Source organism: Anas platyrhynchos, chromosome 11, assembly GCF_047663525.1.
Source record: "Anas platyrhynchos isolate ZD024472 breed Pekin duck chromosome 11, IASCAAS_PekinDuck_T2T, whole genome shotgun sequence".
Lineage (NCBI taxonomy): Eukaryota > Metazoa > Chordata > Aves > Anseriformes > Anatidae > Anas > Anas platyrhynchos.
In genome coordinates, this window is record NC_092597.1 from 16,517,430 (window position 1) to 16,544,265 (window position 26,836).

Genomic DNA, 26,836 nt, shown 5'->3' on the forward strand with positions numbered 1-26,836 from the left:
GCCACCTCCAGAGGATTTTCTTGGGGGATGCTTGGTACTTCTGAGAGGTAGGCCACTTAAACACAGAGAAGAGTGCTCTTAAGGAGGAAATTTTAGACCTTCTGATTGGATAATCTTAACCAAAAGATCTCTTGTAAATGGAGTTTTCCATTTGGAGAGGACAATTTTGAAGTATGTTCCTGTAACTTCAACAGCAGTTTCAGTCATTTCCTCAGTGGCACAGTGCATTGAAATGACAGCAGAGACACCCAGCTGGATGGCTTCCACTTTGCATAATCTTTTTTTTTTTTTTTTTTTTTTTTTTTCAGCTTTCAACAGCACTTTCCTTTTTAGGAACTTTGTACAGTCTTGCTACTGCCCAAATAAACTCAAAGCAACATAAACAATCCCCAAAATTAAACCAAGCTAAGAAACACCATGTCTGATGGAACTCAGTGTTGGCAAGGAAAGGTGTTGATTTAAACTTCACCTTTTGTTGTTGTTGTTTCTTTTTTTTTTTTTTTTCTTTTTTGCAAGATGGAGTATATTTGGTCTGCATAACACACTGGAAAAGTTATTAGTTGGTTTATCCAACAAGACACACTATGAATAATAAAAAAAAAAAAGGCTGGAATTAATCAATACATGACCCAGTAAAGTACTGACATTTTTCTAAAAGTGCCCAGGGCAAAAATATGCCCAAATGACTGTCCACTTGTCTGCAGTGTAGGGGCCGTTCCTGATAGCACTCCACAGATGGAAGTTATTTTCTTAAGACAGATTTTGTTAAGACAGGTTTGTGCAGCTCTTAGCAAAATGTAACATTGCTCCTAAGTTCATCAAGCACCATCAGCATCATCAGAAAAGTTCCAAAAGCATGCAGGAGAGCAGCCACGCTGCTGACCTTTAGAAGACATGAATAAAATAAACATACATCAGTTACTCACATTCTTTACATGTAACCCTGACAGAGGCTTTATTTCTCAACACCAAATATATGCTTCTCTCGAATAATAAATATAGTGCAATGCTTGTTCAAGTTAATATCAACATTTTACACAGCTAAGCCTGCAACTGAGCATCACAAATAGAACACTGTGCTGTTAGAGGTTATATTTAATTTCCAAGTGTCCTGTGTGCCAGCAAACAGTTTCCCACAGGGTAATGGCATGTGTTTGTGTGGACATAAGGAACTTTTTAGTTTTCCCATTGAGCTTCCAGTTGGCTCTAACAACAGAAAAAAACTTCATTTTCTGCCTTCTTTCTCCGTCCTTCTGCCCCATGCTTTCTGCGAGACACAGAACTGTGGTAGTGGATTTGTGGTTTCACTTCACTACACTCAAAAATAAATCATTTGTGGGTATTTAGAAAGATGTGAGTGAGTGCCCAGTGATCTCTAGCAATCCCCTATAAATGCCTATCTCCATCAGAACCATTACTGATAGAGTTATACGCCTGTGCATGAAACTGCACTGCATGCGATTACTTCTCATACACAACAGTGGAAACTGTGGATATTTACAGCATACCAAAGAAAATGATTGTGAAAATCCCACTAAAAGCTGAGGTTCTTTTTTTAAAAACAAAGCAAAACCCAGAACTTTAAAATGACAGCAGTGCAAAGAATATTCAAGCAACTATTTTGTTTTGTATTGGAAGAGGGAGTACTCTACACAAACGTCCAGACCCCAGCCAAAATTTTAAAATAACCTAACAGCTTTGGCATGCTGTGGTTAAGACGTTACCGTAAGTCTGACTTGGAAGACCAAACTGTTTCTTTTTTAAGTTAAAAAACTAAGGAGGAAAAAAGAGGAAGATTTCAACATTATTTGAATTCAACATTATTCTGGGACTTTTTATTTGAAGTTTTTGAAATGAGAATCTATCTAAGCCTTTTCTTCACAATGTTTTCTTCTGCAGGTCCTGTTTTTGATTTACAGAAAACTAACAACATCTTGACAGACTGTATCTTCTCTCTCCACCAAATATTTTCCATCAATTGTTACAGCATGAAAATAAACTATTAGGAACATATCATATGGACTACATAAGATTAATTTCCTTTCAGGAATAAGATGCTCTGGGAGGAAAAATCTGTAAAGTAAGTACTTGCTTAAGTTCAAAATTGAATGATCAGGAAAAGGTCAGCACTTCTCAGTTTTGTGACTGGTTATGAGCTCGAAGCATTCTCTGGGCTAAGAATCACACGGCCTTCTAGCTGGGCTGCCTCATGGGAAACAGGGGGACAAAGCCTGGAGCTGGTACACAGCCAGTTTCAAACAAGGGGGCTTTTCATCTCATTCAAAATAATGCAACACTGCACTGTCGTTACTTATCCACGTAAGAAATGAACAACGTAACAGGTTGGAACGTCAATCTGGAAGATCTGAATCCTCTCACTTCCACAGAAAACTTACCCTGATGCAGAGTCTACCTAATGTCAACTTAAAATTTGTGAGCGTATGGGTGTGCACGTATCATATGCTGGGGCTTGTACATGCACTTAGAGCTTGACCCTTCTGCTGCAGACACAAAGGACAATAAACAGACCAGGAAAACACCCAGCCTGAACAGAGCCACCCCTCCAAGCAGCTGTCTTCCCTCTGTGGTTTACTCGACTAAAGGCAAACCCCACGGGATTAAGGGAACGGCCAAAGAGCACCTTCTGCAGGGGAATGCAGAGGGAGCACGGACCGCAGCTCTCCCTTGGTCTGCTTTGCTAGGAAGGAAGCAGATGCTGCCCATGGGCCCTGCCTGCTCCCTGCTCACTTCTGGGAGGAGGACGAGGTATGATGCTTCCTCTGTTTTCTCTCCCATCTATCACAAAGTGACAAAGGCACTACGGGCAGCCTGCCAATAAGTAGGTGAGCCTTGCTGCTCCATAAGGTGAGAAAAAAAGAAAGAAAAAAAAAAGGCTAGATGGGCAGAAGTGATTTCACACTGACCACAGACATGAGACAAAACAGAATTTGCTTTCTGCTTTAGATCTCCGAAAAAAGCAAGCAAAATCCTTAAAACATGCCACCATACTGATGACAGCTGTTTATAGTTCATTTGTTTTCATGTTTAAAATATTCAAATTACCTGAGTGATTTAGCATCGATTACTCATAGCAGCAACTGTCAAACCTTTGACCAGCTGCTCTATCACATTAACGCTGATGGTGCATCAGTTCTTGTCTTAGCATTTCTGCATCACTACTGCTTGTGTTCTGTAGTGTGGGACTGAAAAAGAATTAACACACTGGCGATGGACACTGCAATACAACCCAGAAAGAGAAAATACTGGGTGCTAAACAAATTTAATTCAGTGCAGATTAAGTAAATTTGCTAAATATTTGCTATTTTCTTTATGGAGTATGCCTTATGTCTTAGTTGCATAATGCACGTGCCACATTGCATACTGTGAAAGAACAAGATACGGAGTTTATATTGGAGTGTCCACTTGGCAATTGAAAAATAAGTGAAAATGATACTTTCTACAGCTAATTTTTAAAACAGCTGACATTTGGCACAAACACATTTACTCCCATGAATGCAGAGATGATGAAAAAGCTAGGGGCTTGTTAATTGCTACCTGACTTGAAAAAAAGTAATTTTATTACAGGGTGGAAAAGCTTTAGCAAATTCGATTACTCGTGCAGTTATTTCATTTGCTTTGCACATTATGGTTGAATTACTGCTGGAAATGAGAACAAATGTAGTAATGTTGCCACTGATTTACCCAAATATACTGGAAGCCAATTCAGCCTTTAGATACTCCCATTCAGCTCCTAAAGACACCATATACATGATAATCACCAATACAAACTGGGTAAGACTTGGGGGTGAGGGCAAATAAATAGTCATGAAAGATGTCTCGATTCTGTACTATATGCCCTATATGCGTGACTGTGACGAGTAACAATCTGGATGGTAACATAAAAGAACACTGAAATTCCACATATGGCTCTTAAAAAAAAACTAGAACATCCCTTAGGACTGTGCTATAGTTTGGAGGCATTAACATTGTGGAGGAGCACTGGGATATCATAGGGGGAGCACCATGGGATTTTGAGGAGAGAAGTAACAGAAATGGGATGAAATTCAACATTGCTAAATGCATAAGCATGCACTTGGGGACCAATAACTGCCACAGAATACAGCAACAGAAACGGGATGAAACTTCACATTACGAAATCAGAAGATCACACAATTCACAGCTATTTTTGTTATAAACTGGAAGATCTTGAGTGACAACAACTGAGGAAAAGACAGTCTGGTATATATATTAGGCGACTTAAGATGCCAACAGGATGCACTATATAAAAGAGAAACAGACCATATCATATACTGCCAGTCAGGACAGGAAATACCCTTTTTATTATATATCACCACAGTATCATCTGGAACAAGACTCTAGCTCTGGTGACCCACATTTTGAAGAGTGAAGTTAAAAGATGAGTAAGTGCAAAGAAAAGAGTACATAGTAAGAGTGGAGATTAGAAGTGGGATGGTTTAACTGAGCAAAGTAAAAGCTGACAGGATATGAATTCCTTCTGGAAGTGCACCAGAACACTGGAGACAGAGACAAGAAAATTCCTGCTTGATCTTATGTGAAAGATAGTCCAAGAATACTGGCATAATCTTCCCATAAACTACTGAAGACGAGACTGGAGAGGATGCTAAGCATGGGACAACTGCGTGGTTCTGGAGGAGCTAGAGTAGGGGAAAACACCTCACAGCCCTGAAACGTTAGGACTCTAAGGTTCCAATACCGTACAGCAAGCTTTTCATTTTAAACGAGCAAGGATCTCCAAGAAATCTCATTTGACCTGCATCTTTCTGAAGAGACATCCTGTATATCACAGCTAAATTCACTTATGCTTGGGAATACCAACAGAAAGGCTGACCTCTTTGTGGAAGCAAACAAAAATGTTTCATTTTCATAGAGCAATTTACATACACTGTTCTGTTCACTCTTCTGGGATTAAAATGAAATTGGAACATCTTGACTTCTACATCACGCTGAAGTATATTAAATACTATCAGCAATAAGAGCTGAGGTTTTCACTGTCTGCATTGTGGTCTGAACCAGCACAGATCACGTGTGATATAAATTAGCCCCGTTCTTGGCTGCAAAAGTCACAGAAAATGTCACAAGCTTCAGTTCTGTACTATTTTAAACATGTATATTTGTGTGTACTTGTGTGCAAGATGAAAATCACTGGTAAATGAACTATTATATAACTTCTGAAACTACAGTTCAGCAGGAAATCAACAAGAGGTTTACGCCTGTAATCTGCACACCCGTGTACAGACTTGGTGCAAACTACTTTTAGCATTCATCCCTGCCTAAATGTGATTTATGCTTGCGGTATACAACCGCAAAAGGGCAGAACAACTCATGGCTTGATTCATGCCAGGCGCTGTCATATTGCAAACAGCCCTCTTCAACTACTGCAAATGCCAAGGTCAGCCAGCCCAGTTCATGATGATGTCTGGATGAACTCCATTGTCTCCTCTTTGAATTCTTCCAGTGTAAATATTCCCATGTGCAATACTAAGTTACAGAAGGTAAATGTTTTCTCTGTAGTTCAAAGAAACACATCAAGACAAGTTTCTCAGAAAAACAGCCTTAATAGAGAACTTATCAAAAATGTTGAACATTCTTCACTACCACCACCACTTTGAAGCGAAGACCTATGCACCAGAATTGAAATGACACATTTTCATATGTGGGTTCTTGCAACTTGGTACTTAAATATAAAAGCACTAGTTGGTGCTTTATAGAGGTACAAGCACTCTGTGTTTACCTTCTTAAAATCTGGCCATTTTTATGTGGGCTATCAGACTGAACTTTTGGCTTCAATTGCTGTAGTCCTCCATTACTGACAATTCCTACAGCACTCCATGGCAATAAAATTGAGAAGGGTTTCACAGGAACAATGAGGATATTTTGAGAGTGTAACAACTGCTGACTGCTTGATATTCAAAAGCCTCTAAAATCCGATAGAAGACCAGCTCTGTACCAGCAAATGGATCCTGAGCCATGTTTCCATCTCTTTTTGCAGATGGTGCATTGCACATCGTGTACAAGATACACACCTGCTGGTGGCCATGCCTTGATATAGCCAGTGCAATGGACAACAGCATACTGTGCTTCACCTTCTTTTACTGGGCCAAGGCCATTCCTAAATGAAAAGGAGACACAAAAATATCATGTTCATTGACATGCAGAATAGCTTTACATTTTAAAACTACTACTAATGATTTATCGTTAACTTTAATATTAGAAACAGCCATGACCCTACAGTTCTGCACAATACCAGCTCTATTATGATGCTACTCAAACCTTACCTGTTCTCCACAATACTGCTCAGAGAAATACAGTGAAGCATATTTCAGAGATGGTACTGGTTAAAGACAAATTGAGTAACTTGCTCACAGCCTGCAAGAAGATCCAATGACTGCCACAGCTGAACTGAGTGGCAAGCTCTCCTCCCCTGTGACCCAGGGCTACTTCACATTGTACGCCAGTGCAGATGTTTGTCCAGGTAGTACTCTTCGGCACTTGAGCATTAGACCAGTGGAAAAATGAGAGTGCTTATGGCAACTGACTGTTGCAGTAAATTAAGTAATAGTACCTGTATCTTTTTCTCATGGTGGTTATTCTGTTCAGAGGTAAATGATCCAGAGGAGCATTTCCACACCTAAAAGTAAATTCATATTTGAAAGGGCTCAAAAATGAACATAAATACCTGAGATGAAAATGCATTTTACGATCTTTATTAGTATGCATAAGTAGACCATAATGGATATTTATTTCTGACAGGAAGTCCCAGATACATCTTTTCTTAGAACTTGCAGCTTTCACAGCTCAAACCTTTTGGGTATACGACTACTATTTTCTCTATGTTATAAAGAAAAATAAAGATTCCCTTCCAACCCCCCAAACCTAAGGACTATTTGAAACAAATTCTGAGAGTGGCTTAAGAATAGATACACTTCAAGATACAAATTACAAAAAGGGTGAAAACTAGACAAAAATGTAAGTCAGGTCCCCACACACTGACACAAAAAAATATCAGTGTATTAGTACCTTTCTTGGACAGAGCATTACAACTGCTGCACACCAGCTATAATGTTGTTAGATATTAAGCTAATCTTTGCAAGAATGGACTATTTATACTGACAAGTAATTTTAACACTTGTTCCTGTATATTTTGCGGCATTTCTATGTGTAACAGCATAATTTTAACAATCCGTTTGAAGCTAAGGAAATAGTTTGAAGGATTTAAACCGTTCATTTGCAGTTGACAAAAAGAACAATAACAATGAAAGAAGTAATCCCAAGGAAAATTCACATTATTTGAGGATCATTCTTCTAACAAGGTTTTTATTTATTTATTTTTACCAGTCACTGCCAATGAGAAGGAATGAACAATTAAAGTGAGATTTAGAATTACAAAAACAATGGGGCTACTGGAATGTCTAAAACTACTTTCATGCACTGGAGTTTCCAGAATCAGTGTTAAAAAATAACTGCAATTTGAACTGGTTTAAAAGCTGGGGAAAAACAGTAAACAGGACATTAGGCCTTCCTTGCACAAAAAAGTCCTCCTCACATGACTACTATGTGCAGCTTGGAGGAAGGGAAATCAATGTTCCAAGTGTCTCTCTGCCAGGCTGTATTTCTTCTCCCCATGAAATTAGCAGTAAAATGTAGTAACACCACAGGATTCAGGCTGCTGTCTTTCAAAAGAGACAAGGCGCTGCCAACCAGCAGCATCTTGCCCATGCTGGCAAACCACAGCTGCTACACCCAGAAATGTATCTGAAGACATCTCCTGGCTCCTCAGCCTGTATCAGCCTTGCTAAATAACATCCAAAAGCCTAACTAGTCAGCTCTAACCATCCTTGGCACTGGCTGTGGGTTGCTGTCTCCTTGTTAGAGAAGAAAAGATGCTTACTGAATAGCAAGTATCAGACTTAACATCTCTGAAGAAATCTTTGAAGCCACCATATTTTGTTTCCTAACAAGCTACAATAGAGAAAACTACAATTAACGTTACTTGAGAGGATGCGTGCATGATACTGGATTCATAATTTCAAAAGCCAAATACAGTTAACATCAACAGGAGCAGCAACCTCATATATTCCAGAACACTGAAAAAAAAAGTATGAAAACAGGTCTTCGGAGTGTAGCCCTCATCCTTCAATTTTGAAGCATTCTCCTTGTCTGATGAACACTACTGTTGAAATACACATTTCTTACTGCATACTCCAACACTCATTTGTTTAAATTATGGGCATTACGCTGCTTCACTACAAAGAAGAGTGAAGTCAAAAGCACAGGGACTCTGCATGGACCGAGTATGTGAAGGCATAAAAGAAGCTACAGCTTTCAAGTCTGATGTTGCAGGCATGAAGTATACAAACCCCTTATAAAGGCACCTACCAGCCATATATTCTGACTCCTTACACGACCGGAAGAATATCCACCACAATTAACAGAAGCACATGGATCTGTTGTAACGTGTCAGATATTTTGGTTTGTGCGTTCCATTCCATAACAAATTCTACATCATCTGTTCTCAGAGTACATATTGGATATAGGTTGCAAATGCAATTATGTACTTCCCCCCCAACCACAGTGAGAGGAAGTTATTGCAATAGCAATAGACATTTTATCCAGTTTGCACTACAATAAAAGTGTCCACAAAGCTCTAGTCAGAACCACCGGGCAGGCAGACCTCTTAAGAAGCCCAAGCAATACAGGAGAAGCTGGAAAATTGCAAAATAAAAATCCTCCAACAATTACTCATTTATCTAGAATCAACCAGCTGACATCTGGTTAATTCATACCAGGCTTAGGTTAATTCTTCCATAGCTGGCAAGTTTTCAGCTGAATTCCTGTTTGTCTTCAAGATTCTTTTAATATTATGGTTTGTTGAAAAAATACACAGAGTTGGGCTTTCATTACACTTGCGAAAGCTCAGTTCCCAAAGTATCGATTTGAATAATTTGACCAGAAGAGACAATTGCTTGCATTCCAGGGATGAAGTTGTCATGCAGCTCTCTGGGGAAAGCATACAACACCCAATACTGATAAAAATAACTGCAACACAAATGAGGTACTGCTTTGTCATTAATCATAAAGGAAAACAAGTTTCAGTTTTACTACAGTTACAAAAGTAAGCATTCTGGAAATTCTTAATAGGAATGTGTCATTACAGCTTCAGCTTTTAAACAAGGTCAAATAAGTGCAGCACAATGTCTGGAGCCTATAATTCGAGAAGAGACTGTAACAGGAACACCGGGTAAATACATACCTCATCCTGCAAATGAAAGAGCGTCTTGATCCCATGCACATTCTCATTGAGGACTGCTGACCCTCTTTCTTTACTGTTCCAGTCTTCAAGTCCAGGATTCGTCCTAGAAAATCAAGGAAGAGCATCTAACGTTTAATACATAAATTGAATCCCATTTACTATAAAATAAGATGACAATAAGCTCATAAACCAAATGTCATTAGTCGCTGTGGGGAAAAAAAACAAAACAGCTTGATCCTGGTCTCACATTGGTTATGTGCTGGCTTAACTAACGATTTCAGCAAAGCTGACTCTGAGTCACAAGAGTGATGGCTCTTTTCTTGACCGGCCCTAGACCAGCTTCCAAGCCAGGGTCAAATGTCTGGAGGCAGGGTAGGCAATTACAGCAAGAACTGCTTATTGACTTGATCTGCTTGCTCTGCTCCTTACCAGAAGTGTGGATAAAGCAACAGGCACCATTCCTCTGGCAGCTGCTTCTCCTCTGTGCTTGTGCGTCTCTCCCCATTGTAACAAGACCTCATACTTACAAGCTTATAAAGATGATAAGGAACATGTAAGACCAAGTTTTTCTCCTTGGTGATGAGACACAAAATACGTCACAGCAGCACCTGTGGTATGGCCATTTCAGAGTTGATCAAAAACCAACACAACAGCATTTTTTGGAGTTAAATTTCAGCTGGATCCGTGAGATGATCGGACTCAACACAACTCTGTGCAAGGTCCGTGGTTGGACCCTGTTGATCTGCGTGAGCTGACCACGAAGCTCAGCCTCTCACTCCATAGACACAGCAATGAGGAGAGGACAAATGGAGGGAGAGTTGAGCTGATACTCCTATAGTAAGCTGGGGGAGGTCTTCAGGAAAAAAACAACACAAAGGTAGCAAAGCAGTAGCATGACTGAATCTTTCCACACTCCTAAGACAAAGCAGAAGGCAGTGAGTGCTACAGAAAGCTTCTGCCCAGCAATACCAGGGTGTGGGTATTAGCTTCCTGTAAGTTCACAGAATCACTGAATCATTAAGGTTGAAAAAGACCTCAACTATCAAAGAACTAACAAAACTCTCTTTTGCATCTACAGCTCGATCATTAACAGATGAATATAAAATGTTGCTTATTACAAAAATGGACTGGCAATGAATCACTGGCTCAGCTCCACAGTGCTTCAGGGCTGTATACACCACAGAAGTGACAGTGGCCAAGAGAAATGCAGTGGAACAGCTGCTAGACAACTAAATTATACCCACCAGTGCTGATGACACAGGCCGTGAGCAAACCCACATGTTTATGGTGGGTACAGTACCTTTCAATTATTGAAACGATACAAGCCTATGACTTCCAAGCCTTTACTGTAATATGACAGTATCCAAATTTATAGTAATATAACCTACTCTGTCTGTACTAAATTGGAGAAATATAGAATATGTTCAAAGTCTCCCTCACCAGATTTACTCAAAGGTCTCTGTCCAAAAATTAAGTTCTGAAACAACTCTACTGGCAACCACACGCATTTCAGAATTGCTTTAACTGAAAGTATTTACCTCCATCCAAGAATGGGAATAAAATTGTTATAAAACAGTTTAAAGATGCATATATGTGCAGGACGCCACAGCTGTCCACATGAACATGCGTGCTAAGTCAAACCATTAAAAGTGTTTTTCTCTTTGAATCCAGTAACTTTGTCATGCATGTAAATAAAAGAAGAGTTGTTTGTCGTGCACTTCAGTTTTATTCTTCATTGCTATATAAATTCTTAAAGTGACGTTAGTGAATAAAAAGCTGTTACTGTAAACGTAACTCAAACAGACAACGAATATCTCTCATTTTTTGTCATGAAAGAGCATCTATAAATATACTTCAGAGCTACGTGGCTGCTAAGCTTAAAATTGCTGACACATGTTCCTTTGGCAAGCCTGGAACCCCCAACAAGAAGTCACAGTTTTTAAGATTAACTTTTTGTTTAGCAATGCCTTAGAAGTATGTACCAGATAAAAAACAGCGGTCTAAATTTTGCCCTGACTTACAAAATCACTGCAGGGGGTGAGGGTGGGGGTGAGTCAGAAATGTTTGGTACGTAGATATTATGACATAGCTCTCTCAGCAGTTTGTTTCAATAGCCTGCCATATGGGCTGTAACAATACATCACCAATTTTGATAAAGAACATGCAATTTGTGTCTTATACATTGCTGGACGTTTATGATCAAATTGTATTAAAATGGAAAAGAATTATAGTTGAGTAGACCAAGAATAAAATTTTCAGCTTAGCTCGAACCAGTCTGCCAGTGCACCCCTGGAAGAAGAGGGATTTGTCAAGATGTGGTGTAACAGGGCTCTCAACAAAGTTGGAGCTTTTAAGTTCAAAATACCAATGAGATCAGGTGTGCAGAGTGTGCCTGGAAGAGCAAACTGAGAAACAACTTGCTATGAGATTAATACACAACCAGTGTGGCCATGCTGAGCAGGGAAATATTTGTGACAACTTCTTACTGCTGTGAAAATCTGCAGCTGCAACAACACGACCTCACCTGGTCTCAAGGCAGAAGTCACAGCCATGTCTCCTCCCCGGGCTCTTTGCCACTCCACGCCTGACTCTGGGAAGGGGACTCCACTCCTGCCAGCACGGAGTTGCAAAATCATCTCCTACCTGCTTTAATATCATCTGCAACTCACTGCAGCTGCTCACATGATGGACTTCAGTGGGTCCCACTCTGCAGGCAAGCAATCTGACATAAATCACGACTTCATGCCACACACGCAGCTCAGTTCAAGGAGATGGTACACTCTGTTGATAGCTCTGTCACAGAACCATAAAATATTCATATCTCTCTGCGTTCCTGCATCCTCTACACCAGCAAAGCCTCTGCAGTGATAAATGCTCATTTAGGCTTCTCCATGGGAAGCCTGCATAAAGTAGATCGGATGTAAAAGTTGGCAATTATATTCTCATTAATACGAAATGTTTTAGGATGCTCTGACAACTTCCTCTAACTGAACAGGCATATGTGCATTTTTTTTCCCTTTCCTCTTCTAGTTTCTTAAGCTGAACAATTTTAATGAGGAAACGCAATTCAGTGCCACCCCCAGCTGAATCCCCCATGAGCTTCCACACAAATTGGTAATTGCACGTAGTTCACTTTCACGTGAAACTTTTCCCCTCTCCAGCTTCAGACACAACCCCCAGACACAGCAAGCACAGGATGCATGCCCGTGACGGACACTGCTGCCCTGTTACCATTTACAGCAGCTGCACACTTCAGAGGAAATCAGAGTTTACTCTGCTGCAAAAGTGAAAGTGAATACATGACCACAAGGCTTATTAAAACCAACACATGAATCACTCCAGTTGGTCTGGATATAATTGATAATTTATTGAAATCTACCCATTACAGCCTACTTTCAGAGGGCAGTATTGCTTAAACCTGTAATGTACCCGTTGTCCTCTGAATCCACCATGCAATTCAGGAACAACCTCAGCTGTTGCTACAGAAAAGGGCTGTCAGAGGGGACCACATAGTTGAGGACAATGTGCAAGAGACTTATTATTTGGGTAAAATTAGAGAAGCTAAATAAAGCTCTTCCCACTGAAGAGAATAGTTAAGCAACCAATTCAAATAGCGAGGATGCATGCCAGGAGCATTCCCTTTGTGTTATGCTGCAGTGTGTTTTCAAAGATGCTCTAAAAATGTTCTCGTAACAATCAAGGAGACAAAGGTTCAAATTGGCAGTAATAAGCCCCTTGTATGTGCAAGCAGTGAACGGATTATGCAGATACCTTCCCCTTTTGGACCTCCAATTGCTACTGTGAATGTTCAAACGCCTTTTCTGTGCTTGCAATGCTTGAGATGAACCCAAGCCAAAGCCTGGCCTGAGCCTACCGGCGTTCATGGGGTTTCAAATCTGGAAGCCTGGCCCAAATCCATCTTCACACAATAGCACCAGCCTGCTAGAAAATTTGTTCCTCCACGTATAAGCACTGCGTGCTAGGATTTATAGCCCAATTATCAAACACAGCCTGTTCTTTGTTAGTTTTTCTTTTTTTTGTTGTTGTTTTTTTGGTGGATCCAAAACTCCATAGGCATCTACACCTAATTCTATCTTAAATGCTTTCTCTGCTGGATTTCCCCCGGAGAATCGCCTAGTCTGTAATTAGAAAGAAGGGCCTGTTACATGAAGGTATTCTTCTTTAAAAAAAATCTGTGCAAGTTGCTTTGTAAATGTCTTTTTCAAAAAATTATCATATGGTATCCAGATCCAGGACTGGAGTTTGCAGCATGGAAATATCCTTCTCTTGCATCCAAAGGCTACTTCTACTTGCTTTCTTGGTTCAGAAGAGGTTTGTTTTGGCCTCATGCACACCAAAATACTGTTGGCAAAGCTCATGATACAACTTTCCGTCTTCCTCCAGCTCATGAGTAGATCACCTGCTGTCTTGCACAGAATCTTGGAGTTGATAAGGAAACAGTTTGAACTAAAAGAAGGAGTCTCACATTGCCTTCAAAACAATAACCTTCAGCAACCCAGCAAACTTCATGCTGTAGAGGATAGTGTCTTGCCTTACAAAGAACAAGCCGGATATTTCATAATTATTCTCTGCCACTGGATTGTCTACATACTTCTTTCCAGGCAAAATAAAATGAAGGTGAAACTAAGTTTGGTTTGGACAAGATAACAAAAGATGACTTTGTGTTCATCAAAAATACTCCACAGGCTCAGGGAAGAAAAACAGAACACAGGAATACTGCACCAAAAAATTCTTATGAAAACTAAAAACATCTTTATCTTACTATAACAACGGAAAAAGCAAGACAGGGATGCAGGAAAAAAGAGGAAATAATGAAAATAAAATAGAAGTGATGCTCAAGGATACAAACATAAGCTGACCCGCAAACTGAAATGTCAGAAAACAAAAGACTTATTCTGTGTTGATGCTCCCTGTTCGTATGTTAAGCCTTCAGAAAGTAGCAGCAGTGATATGGACTCCCAACTACTAGCTGACAGCCCATCACACAGAAGTGCAACCCTGCAAATGAACTACTTATCATTTATGATTTTGTACGAAGGAAGCATAGAAAAGTCTTGATCATCCAGGAGAGCCAGCATCACAGAGTGGTCTCTGTGTACTTTGGTATAGGAAAGACGTGAAGATGTGAAGGCAGCAGCCATGGTTGGAAGGCTGATTCTCTACAACAGCTCCAGCAGGTATGAGATGTTGTCCACTTGTCCACTGCTTGGGACAAACAACCAAGTTCCAGAAAACTAACTCATTTTTTTCCCTCCCCCCGTTACCAGTTTGCACACATCCACCAACTACTGCTGAAAATTCAGCTTTGCACCAGCTGACAGAATTGTTCTTGAAAACAATAGATGCATTATGAATACATAAACAAAATACTGTCAATAAGCTTAGATAGCCTACAATTCATCAATTTATTTTAAATTACTCTTGCTAAACTTATGCCAGAGCAAAGCAATTATTTTGCATTAAATCAACAATTATAGGAATAAAAAGACAATTTTAAAATGGATACCATTATAATTGTAAGGGATGCAGTTATGTCGCATGCTTAGTGCATCTCAGCAACTGTTTTAAGCTTTATTAAATTTAATAAATAAGCTTCCACCCTGTGGATCCCAATATAAAAAAAATTACAAATGATCTACAAATATGCTAAGAATCAAAATAGAAATATAAACACAATATGGGTGTTCTCCCTCCAGGACGTCATGTTCATAAAAACCAGAGGCCGCTCGCAATATACAAATAAAACAATATGCACTCAGATTGAGAAAAAACTGCCACAGCCTGGAAATATGCTGCTGGCCATCCAAGTACCTTCCAAAAAGAGAGCATTCCTTCAGCATCTCAACACCAAAATAGGAGCTACATGGAGTGAACACACTGCACAACACAATCCTAGTAAAACAGTACCGATGAAAAATGCCTCTTTGGTCCCCCATTGAAAGGGGAGCACAAACACGAGCAATAGCCTAAATATTTCAAAAATAGGTGGACTTATGACCATCAAAACTCCGTATTACAAACCAGGGACAGAATCGCCTGACTGGCACCAGTTACAGTGTGCACCCAAAAGCCAACACTGATTTTACAGCATTCCTCTCACTCGCATCAGAGGCTGCAGTGTAGATCTCACAGGCAGTGCCTGCTAATCTGTTTTTTATTTTAACACCACTACTTCATAACGGTCTTTTAAATCTGCAACAAAAACACCAATTCTTAATAGCACTTAAAATACACAAAGAGGTCACAAGGAACACACGGTTCTAGAAATAAAGCTCCTAATGAGGTTGTTTTTACAAAACACATTTGCTACCTCGTGATGCTTAACTCATTCACCAAATCACCCTGCAACTCCAGTGTCCCAGCACTGGCGTTCCTTAACACACTCACTTTCTCCTGAACCAGACACAGCACCGCCACGCGGGACAGCTGCCAGGACTTGGAACGATGCAGAACAGATGGGTTCCTACCAGACGGGAGGCTTTTTCCTTTTACGTTTCAGATTTATGTGAAGTATAGTTTTAATTCACGCATGGAAAGTGGTCGAGGGTCTGGGTGGTGCTGGGGACTGTTCTCCAGGCTGTCCCCCCTCACTCTGGGTGCAGGAGTCCTTGGATTCTGCATGGAAGGCAGCACATCCCCTTACGCACCTACCACCCTTGCTTCCCAGCTGGTCTGACTGCAGAGATGATGGGACTTGCCCACCAGAGACTTCACCCTACCTCCAAGGCTGTACAGCAATACACCATTTATACCTCTCCCCACTGCTGTGTAAGATTTCATGCCCTGGTCCAACTCTGCTGGGTGACAACAGGCAAAGCCAAATGAGGCACAAATGCCACTGACACAGCAGTGCTTCCAGCATTCAATAATTCCCAGGTATGCAGAGAAGGTGCATGTGGAATCTCGTAGCTAGAGACCTAGAGGAACAAGTCGTAGCTCCTTCCTGCCTTTTTCCCACTTGCCATTTCACAAGAAAAATTGGACGTATTGACAGACTGCATGTAGGCAGGGCTCCTTCCAGAATCGAGGTGGGATATTGCCTGACTGTTCAACAGCGTGGTGTGGTGCAGAGTAACCATGCCATGCAGAATAACCCCAGACATCTAGAAGAACGAAGCCACAGGGATGACAATATACCAACACCCCTTCAGAATATCACCCAAACGTTAAATCAGTCAGCCTTACACAGCCAGGAACAAAATCAGGGAGCACAAAGGGCTTCCCAGCTGTCATTATTCTGCACTCATATCAATCAAGAAGATCATGGGATGGCATGCACAAAATGTGGTTGCTCTTGCTCTGAAGATGAGTGCCTTCCACACAAATGCTATGAAACTGCTTTAGCTCTCACAGGCATAAGGCTTCTCTGCTCTTGTGCACTTGTTTTGTCACATAGCAATTAGCAGCACTGTATCCCACATTACAAAGCATCACTAATATATCAATAAGCAAACACAACAGTATACAAAACAAATAACTAGCTGCAAGCACATACTTCTTGTTAGCAGACATTAAAGTAACACGCAAAGGAGATCTATACCCTTATTCCTATTTTAGGGATAAGAAAACTGAACCAAAGAGAACATTTTCACTTGGTCAGCCAGAAGCAGGAGGTGCCGTTAGGATCAGGGCCGAGTTCACAAAAGCAATACAAGTTATCAACACACTGTAGATGTAGATAGTAATTCTCAGTAACATAATCTATAGTGATTCTCAGAAGGTCCATAAAGTCTCATGACAACTTTGTGCTTATGGGGGCATAATCAGCTTACATGCGAAATGTACGAGTACACTTCCAAAAAAAGACTAAAGGCTGGGTGGCTGATTTATCTGTCTTGAAATCTGGTGATAACCTCTTGGTGTACCAGTATAAAACCTGAAACGAATTAGCCCAAATAAGGAAAATTTCACTTAAATTGAATACCCCATGTTCATGATGCTACTTAGAACCACAAAATACTTTCTATTGCTCATTTTTCCCTTTGCACTCATGAAAAAATTCCTGAACTACCTATCCCTTAATGATGGATAATGTTCCATTTATAAATATAAGCCATCAAGGCTCATTTTTCTCACTGGTCTAGCTCCTCAGGGGGACTATTTGACCCTCTCTAGTGATATTAAGGTTTACATCATCTAATTGCAAAAGGCGTTGTATAAGCATTAGAGTCAAGTTATGACATTCTTATAACAGAACGAAGAGCTGATCCAATCAACAGTAAAGTATTTTTTTTTCAAAAGAGACGAAGTAATGCAATTGAAATGTAGCTATTTTTAAATTCTGTCTGTCCCTTACTTACCAACTGGAGACACTAACCAGCAAAGGGGGAATTGAAAAGCCTTCTCCCCATCCCCCCTTGTTTTTTAATAAGAACCCCCTCACATTACACAGCTGTTTGCCTAATACAGTTTGTTCTTATAAAAGCTCATGAGGCCAAAAGGTCTCTGCTGTGACTGGCTTCGTGTTTGACTAGCCAGACTGCATCATGTAATTCTCCACAGTGTTGGGCAAATATGCATCCTTTTAATTAAATTAAAAATGAAAGTATGTGGGCTTTTGAGACACGCTGTTGAATTAACTTTAAGGGACTATCTGAATGGTTAGTGTTACAGATCACAACCAATTTTCTGTGCTGATGGACCTGTAAAAAAATGGACCAAAAAAAATCCCAAGCAAATAATTCAAAGCATACCATGAAAGTTAAGTTATAACATTAAAAAAAGAAAAACAAAACAAACAAAAAAACTAAAAACATTTGGAACTCTCAACAAGTTATCTTATGTATGGGAAATATTCATCATGCTAAATAAAGTAGTTTCTGCAAGGTCATACATGTGAGCTCTCCATATACAAAAATACAATAGCGCTCTCTATTTCCAGTTCCCCACCTGTAAAGTGGGATGGTGATCCTCTCTTTTTCTTTTTACATTGACCATTTAAACTTGTACAGCAGCTTTACAGCACTAAAATGCTGCGTAAGGCCTGACACAGCCACATTCTGACAGGTACTTCTAAACAAATAAATACCACTGAGTTCGTGTCTCCACGAGCTGGGCACAGCTATGGCAGCAATTCTGTAACAACTATCAGATGTATTTGAAGGAGCAGAAAAAAATTATCACACCAAGGCCTGCCAAAGACCCAAGATACAAAACTCCTCAAAGACAAAGCAGCCTTTCTACAGCTAGAAAAAGGATCTAAAACCCCAGGAAACAGTTACACCAAAGTACCATTAGCAGAAACTCCCACTACAGGACAGCCATCCAAACTAACTCTAAAATGTAATTTATTCCTTTACCATTCAGAGCTGCATAATAAATAAATACATAAAGCTTGTAAGTAGCTTTTAAATTAAACTATTTGTTCCACTTGAATGCTCAGCAGGAAGCTTTACTGGAAAACACTTCTGCCAAAAAAGCTTCAAATTCTTGCATTCTGAATTATTTGTATTTCATTATCAAATTCAAGTAACTGGAATATATGTTTTATTAGTAAATATTATTATCATCTGGTTCTGAAATTAGGCTGTGGTCTGTTCCACAAGCCAGTGACACACAATGGAACAGCCCATTAGAGAAAATAAGTAATGAATGCTGGATGACTTTGTGAGATATTTTGCTGTGGACAGAACTAAATTTAAACAAAAGAAGGGTGACAAAGTAGGAAGAAAACAAAATGCCCAGAGAAGCTGTCTGGTTGCTTGATATATTTTTAGTGGATCTATGCAGACCCAGGAGTTGGGCTCAGTGGTCCTTGTGGGTCCCTTCCAACTCAGGCTATTCTATGATTCAGTGACCACATCACAGAAAACTGGTGATAAGCCACATTACCACACTAGTAATGTCCTGACATATGGAAGCATTTCCCTTCACAAGGCTCTGTGCAGGACCAGGGCAGGGCAGGTGGGTGCCATAGTCCCAGCAAGCTGGCAGGGAACAGAAAATGAATGTGGAAGTGAAGACTCTGCTGTCCCTCTACTATGAAATAGAAGAGCTTGAGCTAAGGAGGAAAAGATGCCAGCAGCACGGGTTAAGCCAGTTATCCCCCACTTGAAGAAAGCAGATGCTTGGGGTGGAAGACTATCACTCCAAGGTACCACTCCTCCCGCTCCTACAACTCATCACGCAACAGTAAAATATTGCATTGCATTGTATTAACTTAATTGAGACAGCACAGCAGTCTAATGTGACTGAAGGAAAAGCTGGTTCCCCACAGGGCAGATGTTAAAGTTAATACTGCACCCTCCCAGCATCTGTGGAGTTTCCATTGAACCATCCGAGATTTACAGTGGGCTGCAAGCACGGCCAGTGCCAAACGGCTCCAAGAGGCACACTTGGACTGCTTTATTGGCAACGTGCTAACCAAAGAAATTTTGGTATTTGTGAAACACCAATCTTTTTCAAAAGGGGAAAAATTGCTAACTCCATATATTTCATGATGTATGAACACAGTATGACAAAACAGAGCAGGTTGAATAAATATTGAACATTAAAACAACAACAGAAAAAAAAATCCAGCAACTGAAAATGATCCAGTCAAACATCTGTGATAACAGACCTAAGTACACGGCACTTTCCAAGTGAGAAACTCATGATGAAGACTAAAGAGAAATAACAACCACAAAACCCACTTGCACATGCATGCCCAAGCACCTGAAAACCCACCCTAAGAGCATTCCCTAATGCTATTCAAGTGTAATAAGTCTGTCTTAGAGTACTAGGCTAATGCTGCTTCCTTATTTTTGTAAAAACATGGACCAACCTCTTTAAGCAACCACTATAATTAGTAAAGTCACGTTAAAAGTTGAATTTATTATCACTAGTTTTCCTTCCAGTACTATCCACCCATACCAAGTGCCTTAGCAGCAGGGAGACCACTGGATCTGTGTGTTTGTGTAGGAGTTGCTTTATGAACTGTTTTATGCACAGCTGACTTCTCCCAACATTTGGGATTTTTTTTCCCCAGAAACAACCCTTGAGACCAAAGCAAAACAAAATTCTCTTGGAATAAGTTAAAGAGATTAAATGTACCATACATTTAAAATATGATCATTTGAAAGTACCTATTTTTTTGAGAGGAAACTACGTTCTTCTATTTCTGTGATATTGTCCAGTGTGTCAAAGGGCAGAAATAACCTTCCAAGTCCTCTTCCTCGCATGAACAGCACAAAAAGCTAAATTCCATGCTCCTCTTTGCCTCTGTAAGACCATGCAACCACATTCACTGCTCACACAGTCACAAATGAATGAAGGATTTGTTCCATCCACTTCAACAGAAAAACAGTGTGATTCACTTGTAAAGGAAACCTCAAGTCCCATACATGTAATTTAATGCACAGAATGTTTAAAAGTTTCCTTGTCTTCCTTCTGGATCTCAGTACATTCACAAATTCAGACAAACCTCATTCACCCACCAAGCTTTTTATTTTGTCAGATAGAGTTGGCAAACCACAGTATATCAAATCAAACATCAACAGAAGAGAAGTGGGAAACACAGAGGTTTTGGGCATCACTTCTAAGCACATTAGTGGGAGATCCAAGATGTACGTGCCATACCAGCACAGCTTTCTCGTTTCATGCTCCTAAGCATCTACTGTACTCATTTCCTTGCAAACAGAACAGGGTTGGGGGAAGCAGAACACTCATTTCCTTCATCCGACACGTAAAAACAAGTTGAACAGTCTAAAGCAGAAAAAACACTCATTCCTTTTCATGGCATTGCCCAAGTTCAAATGCCATCTCTGGCTGGCACTGTGACCTTCTTGCTACCAGAACAAACAGTCCACACAGCTGTGGGCAGATTTTTGTTCTTTGGAACAATGGCACAGAAATGGGCTGGCGGGTATGCAAAGCCTTACATCTGAAACATCCTCTTCATTCTCCGCAATGCCGGTGGGACCACATAACTTTGCTGAAAAACAGGTAACATGTGGTGATTTGGTATTTGTCAGAAATGAGCTGAATAATTTCCAGATTTAAATATGAGAAGATGCCTTGCCCAATTTTTTTTTTCCACCATAAAACCAGACTGAATCCTGAAATATCCAGTTCATGTGAACCACTTGTATATTCTACACAAGACCGTGAACTCACATCTTGAAAACCCAGGGACAAACTCAATGCTTCTGTTTTCAAAAATTTCTGTTCCCTTCCCCTGCAGGTGCAATAATCCTGGCACAGCTGTCCCAGGTTTCCACCCTTCAATGGAATAAAGCGGGGTGTGGGTGGGTGGAAAATCCCATAAAACATTAAGAGTCAAGGTTCAGACAGTTCTGCAGAGACTTAGAAGACTTCAGGACATCTCATATCATGTATATAGAAACTTCATCTCCTCCTCTTCCACCTGCCTGCTGGTACAGTATGTTGTTTACTGGACAACTGCTTCTCTTCATCCAAGTGGTTGTTAAGTTTCATGGACATTCAATGAAAATGGTGGATGATGAACCGCTGTTTTGTCTCAAAATAAAAGACACATGTAGCTATTAATTCTCCCTATGAACATAAAAATAATACAACTTGTTCCCTACCTGTCCAGAGGCTAATGGTCTTACTAGGTCAGTCATCCTGTGAAAACGTTAAAATCTGAAGTATTGAGATCTGGTTTTAATTCTCTGTACTCTGACTTCCTAAGCTGCTGGGCTGGGCACGTTTCAGAGGCAGATGGTTGTTTAGAGTTCATGCACTTAAAAGAGTTCACAGAAGAAAGAAGAAAAAATAAAGAAATAAAATGCTGCCAGTTGAAACAGCCCTCTACATGCACAGTACCTTACTGATGCATAAAACTCTGATAAATGCGCTCTTCAGAACCAAAGGCCAAGGAATAAATTCTGAAACAAGCTTCACTACCACTCTTCGTTTTGTCAACTGTCTCGACAAAGACATACTTATATGAACAAAAGAGAATTTTTCTTTTTCAAGGAATTTGAACAGCTCTGGGTAGAAAAACATCCATCTTCGGCAAGTATCTTAATCACCACAAAACACAGAACAAAGACAGATTCTGTCAGAAGACATTTCTGAACATATTTTTTGGTATAAAAATTCAGGCAACAATAACTCTAATAGATTTATTTTTTAATTATTAATAGGCTGACCCAATTTTCAAATATATTAGGAGAAGCTCCTTGGTTTGCTAATATATTGCAGAAGTCATCCCATTAATTAAATGTTTTGATAATGCATTACTTTTTCATTAATCATGAATTTAACTGCTAGTGATGATGATGACATTTAAAGCGTAATGGCAGTCGATTTGCCAGAGCTGAGTTTCTGGGCATGCCTCAAGTCAGTCTTTGAATCTCTTCAGAGAATTTTGCGCATGAAGCCAAAGAAGAATTTCATCCAACTCTTCTTCGTATCAGTTGGATCCTCTCCTGAAACAGTAATTCAAGCTGGAGTTCAAAACGCTGACAATGAATAAGAATCACATTTGCACTCACGGGCTGGCAGTATATGAGAGAAGTGCCCTTCTTCTAAGAAAGATCATGCAGAAATCAGAGTTGAAGAATTTACGTGGAGGCGTAAGACAGCACTCAGCACAAAAATCCTGTGCTGAATTTCAGGAAGAACATCTGTTGCAAAGAGAAGTTATTCCTAATCTTGTCTCTCACATGGTTATTTACTGTTTGTTGAGCATTTCCCATCTGTTCAGTGCTACAGAAAGCTTTACTTTGCTTCTCCATTGGTCTCTGGCATTGCCCTCTTTTGAATTTAACACTATTTTTCCACTTTTTACAGACAATTTGACTCTATCTACAGCATCTAGATTTTGTGGCTGTGTGTACAAACTGTGCTTGGTTACAGCAAGTTTTGCAGCTGGACAAAAAACTGCACATGATGGAACCATCACCACCAGAAAACATATTACTTGAAGGTTCTGAAAGACAGGTTCCTTAATCCAAACCTCTGTTCAGCTAATATAGAGTGATATTTCCACAGTACTCATGAACCACTGCAAATTGCAGCACAATGGTCTTTTCTTCTAAAAAGGTACCTATCAGCTTAACTTTTGCTGTGGTCAGTCACCTTTTCCGTCATAAAGTTCTATTTTTTTGTACTTATAAAATACGGCAATAAAATATTGTGCCAAGACTAAACTTGGCATACAAGTCACGTCCAGAAGTAACCTCAATTAATATTTTTTAGCTAGCAACTAAATCGACTTAGTCATTTTTAAATCGCTTGAAAATGAAAGCTTTGGAGGTTCTGGTTTTCATCACTTCCTTCCAGTCACAGGATCACAATTTCAGCATCCTTCAGCTACTCAGCTAAAATGGTTTGCAAAGACTTCTTCTGAACATGAGGGTCTCAAGCAGGTTTTGTGCATGGATGGGACTCTATATGCTGTTCCTCTTCTCACCTTAGGTGTAAGGAAGCGGAAGGAAGACATTATATATAGATTACAATGTGCTGTGCTGCCTGGAGCTCCAAGCTGAATATCATAAACTCGTAAACATAGTGGAGGTATTCTTCAAAAGCTTTTTTTCTTCGTACTTAACTCTTTCTAGATTCTGTCTATCTTCTGGGCCATCAGAGATTTTTTGTTTGTAGCCATTTAGAGGCTCTCACTTGCATTAGGATTCCACTCTGCTGTGTGTTATTCAACCACTTCACAACCTCCAACCCCGAACCTGCATCTGAACCCCAACATCCATCAAGTTTCATCACTGCATTCTAAGAACAAAGAGGTCTTTGCAAATGGATCCTACTATGGGATCTGACCTCATGCATATTTAAAGTAATTTGTTTTTCCCATCTGCAGATTTCCAAGAACAAAAAGGGAAAATACATTATTACTCTGAATATCTGACCCATTCTAATTAATCATGCCCATGACACACGCAAACCCTTCTTGGGAGCACCATTTGTTGCTATCAAGTCTCAGCTGCTGTCTTTTCTAGAGCATTTCAAACCATACATACAGTTCAGCTTTCCCTTTGCCTCAATGTGTTTGCAATTAATGTACAATAAACAAGCGGACAATTGTTCCATTTCCAGGGAAAAATAAAATCTCCAAGGGTATAAAATGAAATAGAAACTATCCATCCTTCCCCATATCCTGAGAGTTAAAAATAGAGCAAGCAATTAACTCTGCAAACAAATCATATTTTTTAGGCTGCAGTTAAAGAGCCACTTTAGCTTGGCATATGCTTTTATTGCTCCTGAAGTCCTGTCCTCTCCTTATCCGGAACTATTCCCTGCTTCTCCTTTGCACTAGCACAGAGTTCAAGTAGCCCTATCATAAGGTGGGCCAAAGAGGTATCTCTACTAAAATCAAGTGGTTTTTTTTTGTTTGTTTGTTTGTTTTTTTTGCTTAGGTTAGCTCTCGGCTGGGCCAGCCTCCTTGATGTGACTCACACTGTAGTACCACATAAATGCCAAAGTAATAGAGGGTGAAACGAGGTGAGGATTGCATAAGCTGGTACGACTGCCAAAGAAATGCTCATGCAACCACAGCCCCAGTCTTATTCCTGGGGGCAGAAATGTGAGAGGGAGACTGCTTTCTCCACCAGCTCATTCTGTCACTTCTCTCTGGCAATGGTAGCCTTACGAGTTCTCGGGGTCTGAAACATCTTCTCTGTATAACGGGATTGCTAAGAGGTGCTGGGTTAAAAAACAACACAGCAATGCAGTGGTAACAATCGGTGTTAAGAACAAACACACACAGAGGATGCTGCTCCGATCCAGCGCAAAGCAAGTGATGGTTCTTTGACAAGATGCTGTATTTGTTTCCTCAGGTCAAGGGTTGAAGGAGGAGGATACAGGGTTGAGAAATGGACCCCGAGAAGGTGAGGAGGAAAGCAAAATTAAGAATTGTAAGATTCATTACTCTTTCACCTGAAAATCCCTTCTCTTTAAGTAGCCCCAGTGTTCAACAGCCAGAGGCCACTAAATGATGGGGGTTTTCCTGATGTTCAGGGTAACCTTCACTTTGAGTAAGAAAATTAAAAAATAAAAATAAAAAATCAAATGCACAGCTGGCTGGCTTGCACTTTGCTGCTCCTTCAAGCTCTGCATTAGCCTTTCTTTTGCATGAAACATAACTTTCTAAAGCCTAAAGAGACTTGAGGCTGCCCAAATGGTTAGGTAAACATTGACTTAAAAGAACTGCATTGCCTACTTGACGTTTTTTTTTTTTTAATGTCACTATGGCACTCATTATTTCTGTTTACTACCAGTTACTCCTACCTGTTACAATGCTTCTACTCTGAATATAGCTTGTGTTACAGGAAGGGAAGTGGAATTGGTTGCACAGGCTCATGAGTGATGCTCCTGAAGTCCGACTGTATGCTGCTTAAAAGCAAATTGATGCTTAGCTGACAGTCCTGAAAGAGGACTGCTTCTCTTATTTAATGGTACTTTGCAGGGTCAAGGAAATACAAGTTTAATACAACAAATTGAAACAGCTTTTAGCTTTATTTATATGCTCCACAGACTGACAAAACTACTGTTAATGTAAAAATAAAAATAAAAAATGTACTTCATCAGTCACATCCTTAAAACAAAAGAGCAGGATTATATGATGATGTAAATTGGTCCATGCTATTTTATTAAAAAGCTAGAAAAATTCAGTAGGCACCTCAAAAACTTGTTCTTTCTATTATCATCTTACAGGACATGAGATACATACAACTATATGCCTATGCTTGATTCAGAAACAGAATTACTCGGGGGTGATTATTGTGTTTATGGCTTGTGAGACGTTTAGGCAGCCAAAAAAATTGCACCGTGCAAGTAACCACAACAGGTTTGCAAAGGAAAACTTGCACAAAGTATCCTATATAGTTAGGACCAATTATGCACTGTTATTTGTGCTTGCTTGAAACATCTGCAGTTACACACACTCTCCAGTTCCTAAAAAGCATGCTTCTACATCCAGCCTATCTGCACACCTTAAAGAGTGCAGTTCAGCACCCTGGCTCTAAACAGGCTGCTGTTTGCCACACACCAGGAAAACTTTCAGCTGCCCACGTATGACAGTTTTAAGAGCCTTCTGTAGCAATCTGACAACTCTGAAAGAGTCAGACAGGAAAAAAGATTTAGCCCTCCAAGTACTATTATTTGAACTTCTCTTTCCACTGGCTAAAGATGGATGAAGTGTAAAAGGAAAGCTTGCAGTTAAAGCTGAAAGAAATACAGAATTGGACTTTCAGAAGTACTCTGTGTTTGTCTAGTCGTGCTCCAGTTTGAGCAGGTTAAGCCCACGTACCAAATGAGCACTTTAGAAAGTCTAAGTGTGACCATTCGTTGAGGTTCTGGAGTAATTGCTTCTTAGAGGAAGACGGTACGTGCATTAAAATGTATTGCATACTATATAATAAAAACCAGTCATTGTGCACTTTTGCAAATCTCACACATACATTTTAAAGTGGTATGAAACTCAGCTGTTTTGCTCTGCACAGGTTCCCCCAAATGTTCTCTTGGGTTTGATCCATCTGGATTTTTTACCACAGAATCTTGCTTTGAGTTTCCAATATGAATACGGGAAAGCTCTGCCAAAACCACATCACATTCAAACCACAG

The 26,836-nt window shown here is 40.0% G+C and overlaps 1 protein-coding gene across 15 annotated transcripts in view; it reads right to left on the reverse strand.

The window, feature by feature from the left end:
* The window catches only part of ARNT2 (aryl hydrocarbon receptor nuclear translocator 2), a 114,037-nt gene that overhangs the window by 39,141 nt on the left and 48,060 nt on the right, over positions 1-26,836 (reverse strand). For all 15 annotated transcript variants that reach the window (XM_072043463.1, XM_072043462.1, XM_013106565.5 and 12 more), the window contains 3 exons: positions 9,293-9,395; positions 6,605-6,670; positions 6,066-6,151 (listed from right to left, as the gene is read on the reverse strand). In XM_072043463.1, coding sequence (XP_071899564.1) covers positions 6,066-6,151; positions 6,605-6,670; positions 9,293-9,395 — 255 coding nt within the window. The remainder of the gene's footprint in view (positions 1-6,065; positions 6,152-6,604; positions 6,671-9,292; positions 9,396-26,836) is intronic.